Source organism: Anopheles gambiae, chromosome 2, assembly GCF_943734735.2.
Source record: "Anopheles gambiae chromosome 2, idAnoGambNW_F1_1, whole genome shotgun sequence".
Lineage (NCBI taxonomy): Eukaryota > Metazoa > Arthropoda > Insecta > Diptera > Culicidae > Anopheles > Anopheles gambiae.
Genome location: NC_064601.1, coordinates 33257487 through 33278256, shown reverse-complemented (window position 1 = coordinate 33278256; position 20770 = coordinate 33257487). Strand labels below are relative to the sequence as shown.

The following is a 20770-nucleotide window of genomic DNA, read 5'->3' as shown; positions in this document are numbered from 1 at the left end:
TACAGAAAACATTAAATTGCAAATAAAAGCAGGCCCCTTCCCCTTCCAAAACTTTAATTAAATCCACCGTTCGGCGAATGGTTTGAACAACTATTTTTTGGTTTTAGTTTCAGTGTCGTAAATAGGAAGTTTTTTCCCCAAAAAAAAAACAACAAAAAATGGAGGAAAAACTTGATTGCTTGCTCCCCTCGGTCGGTACTAACCTCTGGCGCAGCTTTTTCCTATGATTGTTCATCTTGACCGCACCGGTGTTCTCTATGCCGCTCATGATGTTCTCTATCGTGGCCTTCTGTGGCGGGAACTGTTGGGGCGAGGGAGGCATCGCCTCGCCACCTTCCACCTGCTCGCCTATCACCATTTTGTTGCGAGTGTGTGTGTGTGTTGTTTGCTGCTGTGAGTTTTCAGTCTCTATAAATCACACCCACTAACACAGTCACGTCACACACTTTACACACATTCAAACACACGCGCGCACACACGTTATTACGGTAGGAAACGTGCACAATTTTTCCGCTCCCGCACTCCTCTTTTGCCGTGGTATTGCGTGGTACAGCTTCCACCACTACCTAATTGTGGTTTTTTATGCGAAATTTTCGGCGACGGTGGCGAGAAAACACTACAGCGTGTGGCGTTGCGTTCTGTTTCATAAATATCAGGCCACACACCGTACGGAAGGAAGGAACGCTTGTATACAGGACAGGCAAACAAACAATGTACAAATTTTACGTTCTTTAGTTAAGCGGTTCCCGTTTTCTTAGTGCTAAAATCTGCAAAATGGACAAGAAAAAATGATTTAGTTTAAAAATGCGCGTACAGAAAACAAGGAAAATGTCTAAAAAACGGTTAATAATAGACTAGAGAAATAAGATAACGTAACTCTACAAAGTATTAAACTATGCACTATGTACGATTGTTTCCGTTAAAACATTCTTTTCACTTTCTCGCCAGTCTATTTGTCACTTGTTATTTGAACTGCACCGTTTTTAGCTACACTTTTCACTGTTCTTTTCACAAATTGCATTTATACTCGTGAAAATTTTTAGTAATGTCTCAGAATGAACCAACTTTCACCAAGGCAAGGTTTGGCGTTTTTCTTAAACAATTTCTCTCTCTAATTCCGTATTATACGCACTTTGTTAGGTCCTTGAATGATCTTGCACATTCACTTCTATGCAACACATACAAACACACGCACACACTTAACCGTATGAAGGTCCGTCTGCAGCCGGGGCAAGGACAAACTCACTACTAACCTCTGCCACACAGTTCTGTCACTCGAACTCGGGTTGGGCTGCCGGAGCAGACACTTATCGATTGGCAGTTCGATTCTTGATTCCGACCGACCGAATCTTCTTGCTGTGCCGTTGTGGCTCGTCACACTCACTTTCCATTTCACTGCATACGATCGATCTAATAACTCGTTTATGGTTGACAATCCTTCCCCCAAACTATTTCAACTTCACCTTCTACAGCAGCACCACGGTCGAAAAAGTTTTCGAAAGCGAATGATGAAAAAAAAGTCCCCACAACTACTAGGCTTGCCATTAAATTCCCATCGGCCGAGAACGATGCTATCGATGGCCAAATGTATGCAGAGCGGGCCGCCGCGTGTGCCGCTGTGTGTTACTAAGTACGGTATAAATAGATTGGTTTCGTCGGCTTCGCCGTCGAAAGCTTTTGCGTGACCGACCGTCGCGCCGCCGCGACGTTACAGACGAGCATCTCCAAATGTTGGCCTCAGTTGGCAGTTGCCTAAACCGCCATACCTCTCCTGGGCCCTTCTGTCTCCGCTGCTCGTCCACTTTGCTCGCATCGCAAAACGCGACGAAATCACAGGCCCCCGCCTCCCTCCCATTCAAACACTATGGACGGCACACGCACACGCACAAACGAAACGGTTGTGACATTCACCCTAAGGCATCCTCGCAACTGCAGATGCGAACTAACGAACACCAGCGCTCCGCATCCCCAATCCCCAAAAGCCACACAGACACAGACTCTTTGGCATGTGCACACAGCACCAGAGTGTGTCCACGGAAAAGTGGATTTGGATTAACCAACGAAAACCAGAAGAGAGAAAGAGTGAAAAAAATAAAAATAAAGGAAAAGAAAACACAAAACCCCCGAACGCGCGCGCGAGAGAGAGTGTGTGCGACACACGGAGGACCGAAATATTTTCATTTTGCAACAAGAGGCAACAAACACATCCGCCAGATCCGCCATTTTGCGATCTACGGTCGGTTGGACCGCCATCATGGGAGCGTGTTCATTTCCCTGTCCCATCCGTCCCACCCATCCAGCGGCGCACGGGAGCAAACGGGGCAGGTGTGCTTGGAGAAGCGAAAATGGCGTGTGCATAGACACGCAAATTTTCACCAATGCTCTACCAGCTGAGCAGCAAAGTCGCATTTTTGGTGCCGCATATCTCCTTCCACACTAAGCACGGGAGCGTAACATAATGATCGGTAACGCTAACACTACCACTGGTCCACTGAAAACCCCCATTACCTGCGGCTGATAACCGGCACTGACTGACACAAGGCGCGCGCGCGCGTGAAGCGTGCTAACGAGCCGCAACACAGTTCGAACTGATTGTGTGGAGCGGTGGAAAAAACTTGTACCACTGCTGGCGTAGTGCGCACACAACTGGTGGGACATTTGTGTTGAGAGAGATTTCCGAACGGTGCGCGAGTCCATCACACACACAGCAGCTGCTGCTGCTGCTGCTGCTCGTCGTCATGCGTAAGGTGTCGCGTAAGGGGGCAACGATGAGACGGCGAACGATCAAACGATCAACTTGTGAGTGCCGTGAGCGACAATGCGGTCGCTGTGAGAAATGGTCGCTCATTTTCCTCACAAAACGTAAAGCGGGAGCGTAAAATTAAACAACAAGAACAAGAGCAAAACACGAAAAACACTATCGAATGGAGGCGCCACGGGGTGAGAGACAAATATTTGTCAAAGAAAGCAGAAGAGAGAGAGAGAGTGCAGCGGCGAGCGGTTCAGTGTTCTATCACGCACACTTACTTAGTGCTCTAGAGACGTTTTTCGTGTCGGCACGTACGTAGTGCTGTGCATGTAAGACACTATTCGACAGGCCTATGAGACGATCAAGCAAGCAAAAAGGAAAAAGTTGTTCGTGTTTGAAAAATGCAGAAAAAACACAAAAGCCGATTTTATGTGTTGGAATGCTCACGATTGAGAGGGACCACAATGCAGAAGCGGAAGAGCAGAAATGTGAGCTGAAATGCTTTTTAATTATTTTTATTAATTCTTTTGCAGTTTTTATTTAACTCAACGCCTCTTATCCTATCTCTTAATCATGATATTTTAGAAAAAGCATTTTCTATTTAGTTTTGAGCAACAGTCATTCCATACATGTATACAATGTAAGGCATATTGGATGGCTAACTAAGACGAACAAAGCAGACTCTTGATTGGCCTGTGCTTTTTTCAGGGACGAATTGAAACACAAACACTGTAAAAACAACACTCTCAACTCATCGTTTTGCCCCCGCTCCCCTCACCACATTTTTCACCCCTCCCGCGTCCTCGTACGGCGAACGCAATGCAGCCGAGTTCAATGGACAGTGTGCCAACAAGAGAAAGAAAAAAAAACACCGTGTGTGCGACAACAAAAAGGATGCTGAATGTGTCTCGCGCCTCTTTGCGATCGTCCGAGCGTTTTGAATATCGTTCATTGCGGCCGTGCATTACAAAGTAGAGACGTGATTTTAAAACGCAATTTAATCGTAATGATGGTGGGTGTAATGTTGCGGGTGCTGAAAATGAATGAACAGCGTCGCGGGGTGTTTTTTTAGTTTAAAGGTGTTTGTTGTGATGTTTCCGAGCCACTGTATACCAAAACACTTCGAACAGTATCAATATTTGTTAAATTTTCATATAAATCTAAAATTATAAGGTATTTTATCACATTTCACACAACTAAATCCAGCCATTTAGAGTGCGTGTAACGCCTACTCGCGATGAAGTACCATGCGTCTCCATCGCGGTAGCTTCCAGCAGCCCTAGAATTGAATTAAAACTCAATGGGAAAACTTTCACCAAACCCCTTACCCTTTCCGGAAAACGAGAAGCTTAAAGTGCCACATTGAATTGTTTTGCAGCTTAATTTTACCGCCGATTGGGTGGAAAATGGGGGAGTTTTCCCTTTTCAATAGCGCCCCATCGAGTGAGGATTATTATGAAATGATAATTAAATTCAATTATTCACACAAGAGGCAGCTGTAGATGGAACGAAACGAAGGGTTAGAAGGCACACACACATACACACTGGAAAGTTTTCTGGCAAAGTGCCCTATTTTTCCATTGCGGTTGTATGAGCATGATCGGCATCGATATGTAATTGTTAGACGATCTGGTTACCTAAATTGTGGTAACGATAATTAGTCGATTTGGGTTAGTTGAAAACGATGGCTGAGTTTCCTAAAATAAGCAATACTGTTGAACAAATCATCAGCATCGAGAACAACAGAAACCTACATCGCGACCATTGCACACACACACACAAACGTACCATCGCTTCATATATTATGAACAATATTGTTCCCTCATTAAAACATCATTAACCGAACCGGTTTTGTAGGGCTCGCTGCGAGCATACGGGATGCCACCCACAAGCAGGCGCTTATGATTTGTCCTCATTTGTCACGATCACACACACACACACACACACACCCTGCTGCTGGTGGTACACATTTGCGTGAAGTTAAAAATTTCCTATTGCATAATGATGAAGCCCCACTCCCTCCCCTCCCATCCCAGCTCTCTTTTCACGCTCTCTATTGAGAACCCCGAAACCCCGTGTGGTGTGGTGGTGTTTGGTGAAGTGATTTAATTTTGCCACCCTTGCCCTCCTATTTTGCCGTTGCGCGTCTGGCAGGAAGCCCAATGCCGATGTCATTAGTGACGCGTGAGCATCACATGCAAACAGCTTCACGCGCGACGAGCGCACGCCTCCCACCACCGCCCACCACAGCCACCCGTTGGGGTCGCCAGTTTCCCCTTTTGGTATTGGTTTTTGTGTTGTGAATTTTGGTTTCGCCTTCTTTTATGATATTACTTTATTTCACGCATGAGCATCTGTTTTAATGGTATCGTGAGGCTGGCCCAGTGCGGGCGGACGCCTGGATGGGCAAATGAAACGAAACGAACAGAGAAGAGAAAAGATGAAACGAAACAAACACTCCAAACACACCGATGGACGGGCCTACTCGTAACTGTAATGATCGCCCTTACGTATCAGTCAGCCGCGGTAAGAAGGAAAATGTGCACTTGTGGATGAATAACTGAAGAACCGTAGTGCTTTTTGAGCCAGTAATTATTAAAAACATAACTGAATCTATACAGGGTTTTCCAGGGGTTCTCATAGTTGTGGGACACTTCCTTGACTCTTTCTTATGGGAAGTGAACTACGTATGATGGAAATTGTACTCTATGGCACCCTCATTGGAAGGCTCCTTGAAAATTCCTATTGGATTTGTTAAACGAGAGTGCTATAGAGTCCAATTCCCGTTACAATAAGCTCATTTCAAGTAAGAAGGATCCAACAAGGTGTCCCACAGCTATGAGAACTTCTAGAAAACCCTGTAAGGCTTTCCTGAAATTTTGAGAGACAAACAAAAGTGATCAAAAACACCCAACCGGCACCCACCGTGCACGTGGGCGTCGTCAATTTCAATTCCAATTAACGTTTTCAAACGCTGCGGCAGGGGCAGGCAACGAACGAACGTTTGTGCGTTATGTAAACATGGTTCCGATGATCGGAATGGGGGATTGGGGGTGGAAGAGTAAAGTCATCTCGACACCACAAACCACCCGCGGGACATTAATTATTTTCCTATTTTGCCCCCCCATCGGAGCACGATCGGAGCGCACAACATCTCCGTCACAATCTCGTCGCTGTGCTGGGCCAGACATTTTAAACAAAATAACGCCTTTCCACACTGCCTACGCGCACTGCCTTCTCGTGCACGGTTTGGTCGTCGTTCAAGCCACAGCATGCACACACACACGCACACACAAGAACCACAAGAGTGATGTAGCTGAAGGATACGCGATTCGCGCAACTGTTTTGAGGTTTTTCAGCAAAGGCAGAGCGCGACCAGCACCAGCAACCAGCAGCTCGCCAGAAGCAAAACGTAGCAAATGTTGCTCCGTGAGCCGTGCCGTGCGGTTGGTCGGATTGGCTTCCAGCGAGCCAACCAGCCGACCAAGGCCATCTCTCCGGGCCCCGACAGACAAACAACAAACAGATAAACAATTCGAAGCGTTCTTCCTTTTAGCTTCCCCACCCGGTGCCACTTTTCTACGAAGGGGCGGTCCTGGTGGAGCAGTTGAACGGTATCGTAAAGCGAGAGCAACTCTCTTCTCCTTCTCCTCTGCATGCGTTCTCAGCTCCAGCTCGGAGAGTGTGGCCAAGCCCTGGTAGTGTGCCGCCAGGGCAGGGTCAAATAGACCGACTACTGTTGTAGTGCGAATCGCTGCGAAAGTGGAGCACAAATCGTGAAAAATAGATGATCTAGATGGCTACATTCGATTAGCAGATGTTGCCAACCGTGCGGAGTTCATTATAAATTGTTGCGAAAGCTTACAAAGGGAATTGTTTGCCAGTTGTTCGCCTGCAGCAATATGGTTTGTGCGATTTTAATGTTTAGTTTTCTTTAAAGTATGCATGTATACTTTGGTGTAATTTTCCTCTTCAATTCATCTCCAACTTTCATCTCGGTGATATAAATAAATAATTCGTTTTTCAGAATTTTCCGATAATGGACCCCTTTCCGTTTCTAGATCGTAGGCTGAAATTTCAGCCTGTCAGCTGTTTGCATTGTATAGCAGTTTTCGAGCAGCGGATCAAAGTGGGTATAGCATAAAGATGGGCTTATCCCAAAGTGTATGTATTTAGAAGGCTGATTTTTAACGCTTCTGCTTCTAAATGATGATTTTAAGAATGTTTTGTGTATTCGTTAAGCATCCAGAAAGCCTGTTTGAGCAAAAAAATCGCAAATCCTGGCAAAAAGAGACGTCAGAATATGGTTATAAAAATGCTATGAGACCACCTGGACTACATACACTTTAATTCTGGATTCCATCACCAGATCTCTTTAATGCACCTTGGGATAAATGTAAACACCTCCTTGTTTTGCCATTTTTCGAGCAGGTACTCGAATCTGATTCTAGCTTTCAGGCTAGAATAATCTAGACTGAAAATTGCAGACTAGTATTGTGTGTGGTTTTGTATGGATTTTTTTAACATGATTTTAGTCTCCAACTGTCAAACTCCATATAAAACTAGAATCGTGAAGGGCCCCAATGATTGATACTTTTTCAAAGCTTCATTTTTCCCTTTTGGCAAATAAGTTGTATTATTTACGGCATCGTTGGTGGTTTTAGTTAGCTTTAATTAGTTTAAGCAAGCAAAAGTTCACCTTGTGTCATAAAAATAAATAAAACAGTACATGAAATAAAATAATATAGATTGAAAAATATATGCAATATTGATAAAAGTTCTTGTTAAATACTGTAAAAGTACATTATTCCATTTATAGAAAATGTGCACCGTCACAGTTACATAGATTTAACAATATGTTTGACCCTTTAAAACCATGTAATGCCTAAACCTATCAAGATCAGAATGTTTAAAGTTTGAACATAATCAACACTAATCTTTTACTACATTTCTATACGAATTGTACAATACATTTACGGACGATACGAACCAGTTAGAGTAATGTATTATTGATTCGTGAACAAAAAACACAGCAGGAATAACCCTAAAACAGATTACATCAATCACAGACCACGACATTCACACAGCTTTCCACTGTGTCAGTTGGTATGCAAGAAACGCTATTCTTTTTTTGAACAACAGCACCAGCGAAGTCAATTCATTGCCCATTTGTTGTGCTCAAGTTTGCTGAAGTTTGCACCATTATTACATTACAACGTTGATCATTTTATCGCATCGATTTGGGCACACAACAGCAGAACACCCAAACTGGAAAAGTAGGATTAGTAGCGTTTAAGCTACCACGCACATATTCACACACACACACACAAACAGATCCCCACCCACAGACTATCAAATAGCGAAGGAGAGCACACGAAAAAACAAACACACGTGCGGGCGGCATTCGCTGCAAAAGACAAGTGTAGGGTTAGTGGAGGATTTGCAAAATTTCATCAGCAAATAATTTTACCATCAACCGCCACCTAACTACCTCAGCGAGAAGCGCAGCGAGAAGAGATAGAGAGAGAGAGAGAAAGAGAGAGAGAGAGAAAGAGAGAGAGAGAGAGAGAGAGAGAGAGCTGTGTTGGCTCCGTTTGCGATAAAATGCGATAAAAATGTGCTCCAATATCCGGTATCGGCAAGCTGGAGAGCAAGTCACAGCCTCAATATTTGCCGTTCCGTCCGCCCCCGGGAAGAAGGGGTTAAGTAGAAAACCCGGTAGAATCCGTAGTGCTCCGGTATCGTCGCCTTCGCCGTCGCAGCGTGTGCAAGAACTTTCGCTTTGGGCAAACACACGCTTCCGAAATGAGTTTCTGCCAACCGAACTCACTGGAGAAAAGCACTGTGTTTGCTTATTTGTGTGCATTTTTTTTCTGTTCCGTTGATAAGAAATTCTGCTTCAAAAAAAGCTTCACCCGTACGCGATGCCCACTCGCAAGGGGAAATGCCATCGATATGTGGATATGTGGATATTTGGGCAAAGCGAATGACGTTCCAAAGTAAGCTGATGCAATTGCGGAACAGGATTGTTAAACGCTCATAAAATGAACCAAAGCACTCCACTGTGTGCCACCACTTCCACACAAATATCTGGAGCCGATTTCAGCAAACTTATTTAAGAACGGGTTTCAATAAGAGAACTTTTCCTTCACCAGAAGTCCTTATTGAGTTTTTCAGTGGAATTCAGTTTCCATGTGATTTTCTCGAACACAAATATTACAAAGATCTATTGAGAAAATGGCATCTATTTTTTGTTCATTGGCGCATCATAGACACACATAGAAAAAATAACAAATAACTAAAAACTACTGGAATGGAAAGTGGAAAAATGCTGTATAGATCAAATTGAACTTTAATACCAAATCCTGTACAACCTGTACCCAATTATGCCCTTCTTTAATTGCTACGTTTTCCAATTCGAATAACAGTTCGCTTAATGTTATCATTATGTTAGCAACCTGTTTATAATCAGAAACATTTCATCACGATTCACATCATTTTTCTTACGAAAATATTCTTCCCGGAGAAACGATCTTCCCTCTGATTGAGCACGGCGTAAGTTGGCAGTTTGCAAAAGCGGGCGTGAATAAATGAGCTTCCGTTTACATACTCCACCCCCTTGACCCGCTTCATCATCTGGTTGGATGCATTGCTTGGAAAATTGCTTTTCACAAATGCGGACCAAACTGAATTGAGCCGGAACTGAAACACCCAACAACACCGGGTGAGAGAGACGGCAAAGGTTCCAAAAGGGATCTGCTGCTTGAAGGACCCGGTGTACATTAGGGTGGGTGGGTGCACACTGTTGAAATGGAACGAAGCTCGAAGCTTAAAAGGGACCGACCCGGTTTCGCTCGGCATGTGTAGGGCACTGATAAGGCACGACGACCACCAGTGTAGAGAGTTGGGGTTGAGGCAAGAGACCGAACACCCGGGTGCACTCCGAGCTACATAGCCCCGTCGGATGTATATAGTTATCACAGACGCTCTCATCAGGGGGAGGTACATAATGGTACGATCTGAAAACAGTATAGCGGGAGGAGAAGAAGAGTGACCCTTGATGCAGTTTCTTCAAGGATGGCCGAGTACAACGGGTTTGGGTCGATGCAGAAAGCGTCTCAATTTCTACCGATCTCCTCCATGACTCGAACGCCGTTTTTAACCAGGGATGGGCAAACTGTTGGTTGCTTCAGCTTGTTTCCCCAGTGGAAATGATTGTGTCGCATAAGCTATCCACTAAAGCAGGATACAAAGAATTCCAAAATTGACCGATTAATTTGATTTAAATCAAAGAAATGATTAATTTTCATGATTTTGTTCGATCAAGCTCCAAACAGTTGCTTTTCCCTGGTATAGTTCATTCCAATGATAAATTATGTTTAAGCTGTTTTTTTTCCTCTTTTCGCAAGCAAACCTTTTAGCATTCCTTTTCATTCGAAAGCACATTGAGTGTGAGTAGTTGATGGTAATTTATGTGTCAATGGGTCCATGTTTTGTGTTATCAACCGTATACTAACGTAGCATCGACACCAAAAAGTTCATCTGAACTGTGAGAAAAGGAAAAGCGACTTTTCCTTCTGTGTACCAATCATGTATTGGGACTTATTTAAGTCATATTTTAGGGCTTATTTTCCCAAGCACCATTACAGTAAATTCTACAAGCACGAGCTTTATTAAATATTAGTCTTTTGTTCATCAGACACCGAAATACATTCAACTGATGTCACAATCATCGTTGAACATGCCTTCGAGAGGCGGAATTTATTTTAAAAAAAATTCCACAACTTGTCAAACAGCTCACAATACTTCACTTGTGCCCGAAGAATCCCATTGGAATACACAGCCGTCGGTCCGATTGGATTGGCCATCTCTCGTTGCTCGTGCTTTAGACTTCTCGCACCCAAAGGTAATCGCATTAGTGACTTGCGTTTGAGATAGAAAGCGAAGGAAATAAATGGTAATCTAACAGACTCGCTCTGCTCACCCCAAACCCCCCAGGCGGAAAAGTTCCTACAACTTGTGCATCCTTAGTGCCCGGAAACTATTTTACTTTATACTGCCGAATGACTTCCGTGGCTCCGATCTTTACCCCGAAAAAACAGTCCCCCAGGGTGGATTGTGCCGAGAGGAAGTTAAAAGTTTTTATTTAATTAGATTCTATCGTTCGTTGGAATGCAACTCCACCCCCCCCCCCCCCCACCCCCTGACTTGGAAATTCATTTATAAAATGCACTACACGAAGGACAAATTATTCAAATCACACTCCTCCTCCACGAGGGATGTCAGGCTCGCTTCTTTTCCTTGCCATAACCATCTCTTATTCTTATTGTTGTTGTTTGACTTCATCGAAAAGCAGCCCTCTTTCCCTTCCTCCGTCGGTCCCCCGTGAAAATGGTAATTTTGAATTTCTCTTAAAAATGCGCTCACACTCCGGAGATGGAGCAAAGTTTACGATCGAATCGAGCGAACACTTTAGCTGGCTCCTCCAGTGGACAGTGTGTCTCGCCTGAAGGACGGGCCCGGACTCAATTATGAGTTTGTTTATGGACGACGGCCCATCGCCCAAAGGTGCTTCCGTTTGGAAATTGGATCGAGACCATGGACCATACACACACACACATACACATACATATTCAGCAATATGTACACATACAAGAAGGTGGAGGTTTCGTCTGGCGACATCCTTCGGAATGTGGTCAGGGTTGCACGAAATCGATATTTGACCATCCTCGTTCATCCCATCCCATAGAAAACCGAGCCTCGGCTAACTCAAATAACATAGCCGAAATTTCGGTTATTTTGACGGATGACCTCGGTGACAGCAGTGTTAACGTACGTAATCGGCATGTTGTGTTGCCGAGTTTTGGTTAAAATATTTTTTTTAATCGATATTTCGGTTTTAAATGGTACTGATTATCGGCAATGGGAAATTTTCAACTGACATATCAGCAAGAATCGAAAGAGCCGACGAATTTCGGCAGTTTTTTTAACCGAGGTCGTGAAATATTTTTAAGTGTGTATGTGCCTTTTAAGTTTTGTCACTGCATACGGTTTTTGGAAGGACATACGGTGACCTAGGAAACATCTAAAAGGACAAAACTATTCACAACCGAAAAGGCTGGGTGGGGCATTCAGAATGCGACCGCCAAAGCCACCCAAAAGTGTACAGCTTTGGACAATACAGCGCCGGATAAACAAAAATCCGACAGAAAAAGCAACAAACCTTCCTGCTGCTCGTCTTTATCTACTAAAAAGCGCCACCCAAAAGCGGCGTCATCGATCAACGCCGACGGTCCGAAGCAGTAGATATAAAAAGGGTGTGAAGCTAGCAGAAGGGGGGCAAAACCCCTTCTTCCACCCAAAATATATGTCACTGTCGGTGCGGCTCACCATCCCACGTTCGATAATGCTAATTAATTGTTTGATTACGCACTCACACTTTACACGCCACCCCGGTGCCGGTTATCATCTTGCTCCCGGCCAGTTCTCGTACCGAAGTGAAAAACTTTCTTAGCGTATCCTGCTCGCTCGCACACCACACCATCCCACCGACCAAAAACGGGCTCATTATTTATCCGCTTTACGAGCGGTTTATCAGAGCCTTCCGTCACAAACACACGACTATTGGGCACCCACACCCATCTATGGCACAAAAACAGGCACGCACACACACAAACACAGTTCCAACGAAAACCGGAACTTTTGCACCAGGGAGCGATCGTTCCGAAGCAGAGCCAAATCAAAGTGGAAAACTCGCAAAAGTGTCCTCAACCCTTGCACGTCAAGCTCCTAATGGGGAAAAACTCCAACAACAGATGCAAAGATTTTTCCGACAAAAAAAAAAGAAATGGGAACCTTTTCCATCATATTTTGTGTGTGATCTTTTTATTTTCGTCCCCCATTTCCATGCTTGCTGCTGCACAGTTTTCCACCCTTGAAAGAAAGCCCCCAACAACAACAACAACAACAACAACAAAGCTTTTGCCGTCCTATTTCAACCTCCATCCAAGATGGTTGATGAAGTGCATAATATACGTACGTGTGTTTTCTTCTCCGTGCCTACTAGACGGTTGTGTGTTTTCTCTTTTTTCTTTTCTCTCCATTTTTCTTACCACCGTACATTGCCTCCCCACGGCACGGGAGGAGTTGTTCACAGCCCCACCACCCGCCATTCGCGCAAATTGTCGCGTGCTGCGGTTTCCAAGTGGGGTGGATCTGGTTGTACGCTTTTCTCATTTTCACCGATTTTCCACTTCACTCGAGCACCAACAGCAACACCGACTCTTCCGTGCGGTAGCGGAAGATTTTCCTGTTTTTTTTTTGCTCACTACGGTGAGGAAGGATTCGTCTCAAACCGGTTGCCTCCACCCCCCATTTCCTGGCTTTTCCGTTTACAAAGGAATGACTGTGTTCCACTTACTCACATACATACACAGAGACATACACACACACGTTATGGGTAGACACTTCCTTTCATTTGGAAGGGCCCGGCCCTTTTTTCCGATCCTTCACACCAGAAGACGATTTTCCATCACTATTCAAACACACACACACACACACACACACGCGCGTGGACGGATGGAACGAACGAACGCACGTACACAGCCTACTGTATCGGTATTTGGTGCGCTTTTTCCCGGCCTTTTTATTGCTCCCCTGTTCTTCGGGTTGATTTCTGTTTTCTTATTCTGACACACACGCATAATACAACACAGCACAGCCCTAATACAGAACCGAACACTCCGAGCTACATCCACCAGCACCACCACCACCACCACCCGGTCGGATGTTGGTCCCTACGACCGGGCGTGACAATTTCCTACACAGTGACACGCCACGAACCCTCGAACGAACGGCCGATCGCCGACAAACCTGGCGTGAACTGTCGCTGCTACGGCTGCTGCTGCTGCTGCTCTGTCTGTCTATCGGCCAGGCACTGCACACTGTCGGGGCGTGCGAGCAGAGCGTGCCGAGAAAACACATTTCCAAAAATAAACGCCGAGAAACGGTTTGGGTTTTCCTCGATTTCCTGAAAATGTTCGTGTGTGTGTGTGTGTGTGTGTGCTTCAACAAGCGGCGGCGGCGGCGGCAGCGGCGGCGCGAGAGATGCGTTTTGCTCTCAACCCACCCCAGTTTTGCTCACGGAAAATACACACACACACACAGACCCGACGGATGTCCCTCTTTCTCACTCTTGCCTCGGTGAGATCGGTTGCGCTTCACAACCGAAAAAGGGAGAGATTTCGAGTTTTGGCTCACAGCAACCCATTTCGGCACACGATCCATACACACACACATTCCGAAAGGCTGGAGAGGAGGGAGATGGTCGACGGAAACTACCACCAAAAAAAACGGCCCTGTCCCTCATCCGTCACATTGCTTGGGCGCAAGAGGTGGAGTAAGATGCACTTTTCACCCTAAACACGCAACACGGCCGCGCTCCATGCAGTTTGCAGTTAATTATGTTGCATTTTCTTCCACTTCTACCGTGTGCGTGTATGCATGTATGATCGTATTGCCTGTTGTGCCAGCTGTGTATGTGTGCGTATGTGTGTCGTGATGCTTTTTTTTATTTATACGAGCCGCACGCCCCATACGGACAAGGCGACTCCATTACGTTTGTTCGAAGGGAAACGAAATTCAAACACTCCTAACAGCCCCGATTTACACCGATTGGACTGTTTTCTCACAAAATCCAATTGGAAAATTCCCTTTTTAGTTTTTTGCCGATTACACCGCTACCGATTGAACAGTTTTCTCACAAATTCCAATTGGGAAATTCACTTTTTCACGCTTTTTCGTCAGCATCTCGCACAGCTTCGCTCTCGCGGAACTGTCTGGTTTTGGGCTGCTGCTCACAGCTCTGCTCACCCCGGGGGCCACGAATTGCACTGCCACCACCGGCCGCCTGCTACGACGATCGGATCGGACGCACTGTTTCGCCATTTTCGGTTGCCCCGGTGCACACACACGCACACTCATAAGCACGGTTTGCACACCAACACGGGGCAAGTGGACCTTTATCACCGTTTGGCACAAGCGCGCTTACATTATTTCTTATCATTTTTCAGCGTAAAATGTTCTTTTTTTAAAGGTAAATGGTCCGTTGACGGGAGAAGACACCGTTTTGTAACACAGTTGCACTTTCCCTTCAAAATATAGACGGCTTTATAAAGTTTCCGTTTCGGTCTTCTTCTTTTTTGTATGACAAACCCCCTTCCTCCCTTTCCCACCCAGTGAATGTGTCGAGGAGGGCGTTTCGAAGGAAGAGAACAGAGCAGCAGATCAAAAAACGGGGAACTTCCACTGGGCCCGTGGGCGGACACAGATCGTGTTGGTGGGGTGTTCACCGTACTCCGGTGCAGGACAGGGGGAGCCAACAGCCGTACCGAAACGCACGAACACGCACATACGTATCTATGCGTAGGCATGTATTTTTAGCACGAGCAACTGCTTCTTCGCGCACACACCACGGCCGTCCGGTTCCGGCACCCCTCGCTCTCTGTCTCCGGCCAGCAGCACGTCGCGATCGTGATTGCTGTCACCGCACCGCAGCCATCGTCTTCGTGCGCGCCACGGCATTGAAGGGGGAAGTCAGACCCCCCCCCCCCCCCCCCCCCCCCCCCCGTAACAGTCTCGATCGTCACATTATCGACGATAGAAATACCACACATCGATGAGGGTGAGGTTAGCGAGGCTCACACTCAGCCACACATCTGTGTGTGTGTGAAGATCGTACCATTAGGGATGTGCATTTCTCATTCATTGAGAAAACGATTGGTTAGAAGGAAGATTTCCTAATCGATTTCCTTCATTTGCCTTACGACGGCTCTATTCTCTCTCTCTCTTTCTCTCTCTTTCTCTCTCTTTCTCTCTCTTTCACTCTCTCTCTCTCTTTCTCTCTCTCTCTCTCTCTCTCTCTCTCTCTCTCTCTCTCTCTCTCTCTCTCTCTCTCTCTCTCTCTCTCTCTCTCTCTCTCTCTCTCTCTCTCTCTTTTTCCCTCTGTATTTTTCTTGCCTTCATATGGAAACACTACAGCAAACATACACGCACGAACACTGTCGCTAATGAACCGCGACGAAATAAAAATAAAAACCCGCACGCACTCACAACACACCAATAAAGCGAAGCGCAGGAACCACACACCGCACGACCACGGTTTGGTAAATCCATCAAAAGTGCTCCAGCACCATAACTGTTCAACAAAAAACTACCCTTTTACCCCTAAAATCGTCCGTCGCCATCCTCCGAACACTATCTCAGGGAGGGGAGAGGGCGCACCAATTGATCAACTCCGCCCGCGTTGCCTTCTGGGAGAGAGGGCAGGGGGGGAAGGTGTATACGCTTACTTTGTTTTGCTTTTTTTCTACCGTATGCAGAGGTATGCAACTGAAGCCGAGCAGAGCCAAACGGAAGCAAGCAACGCGATGGGAACACTCACGCACGCACGGACGCACGTGTGTACACGCACGCACAAGGGCCCCTTTTCCGATGGATGTGTGAAGTGGACTGAAAACTCCCAAATCGTAGCAAAGCACCGGAGCAAGGCGAGAATCGTCCTCCTCGCACCCCTCCCGCTCCCCTCCCTAGCGCCTGTTACTGTGTGTGCGCGCGCGGGGGTGAGTTGATGATCTCACCACCCCGATGACGGACGGGATGATGCATGCACACAGCCAGCGCACCGTGAACCGCGGAGAGAGCGTCTAACGAAAAACAAAGAGAGCGAAAGAGCGCGAGCGAGTGCACAGTGGGGCGGTGTCGGTGTGTGTGTGGTCATAATTTTGGGGCCGGGAGGATGCAATCACGAGTTTAAAATGCGCATTTGAGAAGAAAATATTAAGCGATGTTGCCAGAGAGCTCCTAAACGAATCGATTGGGGTGGTTGTAATGTTTTGGAAGAGAAATGGCTTGTAAAACAATGGCCCTTGTGTATTGCAGCATCCCAGTGTGCTGTTGGATATTGCAAAAGAGAGCCGAAACGAGCGAATGAACGGGCGAGAGAGACCACAGTTGTAAGAAAAACAGCGGCAGAGAGAGAAAGAGAGAGCGACGTTCCCTTTTCAAACGCTAGGGACAGAAGGGTAGCAAGCGGAAACACATGTGTGCACGGCGCTCAAAACACCCCCCCCCCCCCCACCCCGTCCCCCTCTCACTCAAGCTTCCTGCATGCACAGTCATCCATACAAAAGAACGGGGGGAGGGGGTTGAAATGACCGCGCGGAGAGTGGGCAGAAGGCGTATACAGACGGCGCACGATGACGCGCGTTGGCGGTGGACTCGGTTGCGAAGGTAACAACCGGGCGACGGGTGACACACACTACCATCACACACACACACACACACAAACACATGCACACCGACGTTGCATTTCAGTCACACTCATGGGTCGGGAAACGCCTCCGCACGGCGAAATCCTGGCCCGGAAAGTGGGGGTGGATGACTTACTCACCCCTTCCCAAATAGACGGACAGAACTTTTGCCCATTTGTAGGTGTTGTTTTGGGGTCCAAGTGTTCAAGCTTTACCATGGCCCAGATGGCTTAAAAAACGCACAACGTCACAGATGTAGTAGCACCATCTACTCACCACCCATCAACCGGTCCGGTACCGGGTCCAGACCTTCCGTTCGTGGCGCTGTAACCGCTGCTGGCGGACCCTGGCTTCGTACTCTGGCTTCACTTTCGCTGTCCTCGGTACGACTGCTGTCTCGTTCATACGCGGCCCTTGTGCTTCCCGCTCTGCAGGCGCACACACACGCACACACTCATACACCCTGTGGCCGGACAGGGAATAGCAAAAATGTAAACAAAAGAAATGCACGCTCTACCCCCCCTAGAAACCACCTTACCCACTGGGCGGTGCACCAGTCGCAACTGTCAATACAGTGCGCCGGCGTTTTGATGTTTGTGCTGTGCGCGCTTCGCGTGTGTGTTGGTGCTATAACGCACAACAACAAAATATTCAAATTACTTCGCAACAAAAAAGAAGGGTTTTCTCCAATTTTCTAACACCATTTCCCAGCGATTAGAATGGTATTTACGATCGGCAGGTAAATTACAATATATTTCAGAAAACGGGAAACATCTAAACAATACATTCTGCTTATTATTTCCCGTTTCGCTTACTGCGCCTACTTCTGCTTCATCGCTGCCTTCAGTTTGCTGGCGAGCATTTTCTTCTGCGCTACCGAGCCCTTGCCCTTCTTCAGACTAACATTGCTCTTCTTGTCCTTCGCGTGCGCCACCTTACCGTGGAATTTGGCTCCCGCACCGCCACCAGTGCTGTTCGCTTTGCCTTCCCCCGCTGGTGCAGTGGCCGTATTCGCGCCCGGGCTGGCGGGCAGCCGGTTTCGCGGCACCACGTGTCCCTTCTTGTTGACCTTCACGTTGGTGCGCGTCGTGTCCACCTTTTCCACCCGAATCAGCCGACCGTTCAGCGATTCCTGGTTCAGCTTGAGGGCTTTCATGATGGAGACGCCCTTCTTGAAGCACACGTACGCCACGTACTTGTCCCCGATCTGCCGGACGTATTCGATCGGCCCGACGCGACTAAAGAATTCGTGCAGATCATTATCGGTTGTGCCTGCGTGGGAAATGGGAGAATATTTTGGGTTAGGTTTCGTGTGTGCTGTTACTTCTTCTCCTTTCCATCGGAACGCCACATTACCTCTGGCGATATTTCCCACGAAGACGGTCGCTTTCGCGTCGCCAATCTGCTTCTTGTCAGCCGGACACACGCGGATGCGATTGTTGCTCACCATTTCCCCGTCCAGCTGACAGGCCTGTTCCATTTCCTCCTTGGAGTTGTAAACTACGTACGCGTTCAGGGAAGGCACTTTCGACAGCGCTTTCTTGTTGAACAATTTCAAACCCGTATTCGTCCGAAGACGAATCGTCTGTATGGTGCCGTACTTGCTGAACATGACTCGCAGATCCTTCTGCTTGATCGTTTTGGGAAGGTTGCCAACAAAGATGGTGTATTCCTTTCCTGCCGAATGCGTGGTGCATAAAAGAAGATAATATCGGTTTAAAATAACGAAACGAAATGAAAGCGTTAGGTTCGGAATGATTATCATGCTCGCTTGGACATACCTCTTGGCTTTTGTTTTGCTTCCTGTTTAACCTCCTTTACCTTCGGGGTCTTAGCTTTTGATTTTGCTTTTCCCTCGCCATTGGCAACACCGGCATCGTCGTTCTCAACGTCCTCCTCTTCCTCATTTGCCTCGTTCTCCACAGCAGCGTCCATCTCTTGCTCTGGGGCTAGTTCCTCTTCCTTCGATTCTGTTTCCACCTTGGCCTTCTTTTCCTTCTTTAGTTTCCGCTTTTCGTGCGTCTTTTCCTCGATTGTATTTTTGTTTAACTTTGCGACTTTCTTTGCCTTGAGGGGCTTTTTCTCTGCTGTACGTTTCATTATTAGATTTTTTAAGTTTATTTCACCAAGATGCTACCAAAACAGAACCAACTGAACAGCGTGTTTTTAACCGGCTGTCACCACAATACACCGAACAAATGCAGGGTAGACCATCTCATTTTGCGAGATGTGCTGCATATTTTGACCGCTACGTATTGGCGAAATTAGAAATCCTCGTCCAATTAGACCATTTTGACCCTATTTGACGAGTTGGATGGTCTATAAATTCGATATAACTTAACGGATTTTTACACAAAAATGGATGTATTTAGGGCCAGTAAATTAATTTAGGGCCAGTGAAAATTCTTCGCAATTATCACAATAAATTTCGTGCGCACAGTACAAATCGCAAAATTATTTGGTAAACCCTGTAAACCCACGCGGTTTGATCCGTTGACAGCTCGTTTTCGCCCCACAGTTTTTGCCTGACATGTACGGGTTTTCAGGGCTGCTTTGAAATTTGCTACAGTGATGTACTCTTTCAAAGTCCATATAATACAGAGGTCGATGCATAGCTCGATTTTGGTCCACCATTTTGAAAGCTCATTTTTGACAGTTAGATGAAAAAGCGTTCACAAACGATTCCAAACAACCATACACTTTTTAGGGCTAATTGTGCTTTTTCTGCACAAAATCAAGTGTAACTATACATTTCCTTCTCATGAACGTGGCATGGAGTAGTTTTTTCAGTAATTCATCACTTAAAAATGACCACAATCAGAAATCTGGCCTCTTAGCTTTGACCCTCTTGAGCTGCACAAGATTTCGTCGTAATTTCGGGCACTGATCTTGTTGTAATTGATAATTTCACTATAATTCTATCTTTTCTTGATATTTGTCAACTTTTTAAAGTACAATATTACAAACAAACGATGTAAAAATGGCCGAAAATGCTTTCAGACCACTGCATGCACAACAACTAAAACCTCAATGTATGCTACGATGAAACTATTGAAGCTTTTTCATCCAGCTGTCAAAACTTTCCCACGCTTTTTGATCAAATGTTCTGGACGACTCGACCTCTGTATTATATAGACTTTGTACTCTTTGGAGAGCACTCACGACTCCGTTCCGACTCCGACTATTATTAGTCGGATTCCAACTCCGGAAAAATCCGAACCACTTGTTCCCTCCGGAGTCGGAATCGTCCGGAGTCATTCGGAGTGAGACTTCACTTTCCCCGTGTACTTCGTATGCAGGGCTTTATTTCGAAGGCCAACTCCGGACGACTCCGGACGACTTCGATTCCAACCGATTCCTGACGACTCCAACGACTCCGAAAGACTCCGAACGACTCTGGACGACTCCGAACGACTCCGGACGACTCCAGATGACTCCGACTCCTAACGACTGCAGCCAACTCCGAACAACTACGGACGACTTTCGATGACGACTTCGGTAATTCGGGACTATTCCAAATTACTCTGGCAAAAAGAAACTCCAGAAAGTTGGTAAAAATATAGAGTCGATTCCGAAATTATCGGAGTTGGATCGGAGTCGATTCCAGATTTATACCAACTTTAGGCAGCGGTCTAATCTTGTTGCGCGCAACATAGTTGCTGGCAAAATGTATGGATTTTGACAGTTAGCATTGTAATCGGGTGTATGAAAT

General features: G+C 46.3%; 2 protein-coding genes across 18 annotated transcripts in view; both read right to left on the bottom strand.

The window, feature by feature from the left end:
- Nucleotides 1–17626, bottom strand: part of LOC1273841 (uncharacterized) — a 38126-nt gene extending 20500 nt beyond the window's left edge. For 7 of the 17 annotated variants that reach the window (XR_009765528.1, XM_061651636.1, XM_061651624.1 and 4 more), the window contains exons 1-2: nucleotides 16099–16379; nucleotides 204–767 (exon numbers count right to left, since the gene is read on the bottom strand). Coding sequence is in view for 16 of the 17 variants with exons in the window: in XM_061651636.1 (XP_061507620.1) it covers nucleotides 204–358 (155 nt within the window). In the remaining variant the exon portion in view is untranslated. Of the gene's footprint in view, nucleotides 1–203; nucleotides 768–1253; nucleotides 1390–2508; nucleotides 3877–13621; nucleotides 14419–14511; nucleotides 15094–16098; nucleotides 16388–17198 lie in introns of those variants that run through there. The other 10 variants (XM_061651632.1, XM_061651628.1, XM_061651626.1 and 7 more) reach the window with 10 other exon arrangements.
- A 157-nt stretch (nucleotides 17627–17783) lies between these two features.
- LOC4576840 (uncharacterized) lies at nucleotides 17784–19503 on the bottom strand. Its single transcript, XM_001237500.4, has 3 exons — nucleotides 18840–19503; nucleotides 18415–18735; nucleotides 17784–18330 (listed from the first exon to the last, which is right to left on the bottom strand). Exons 1-3 carry the CDS (start codon nucleotides 19156–19158, stop codon nucleotides 17879–17881), a joined length of 1092 nt encoding a protein of 363 aa, XP_001237501.3. The 5' UTR covers nucleotides 19159–19503; the 3' UTR covers nucleotides 17784–17878.
- Nucleotides 19504–20770: the final 1267 nt, after the last annotated feature.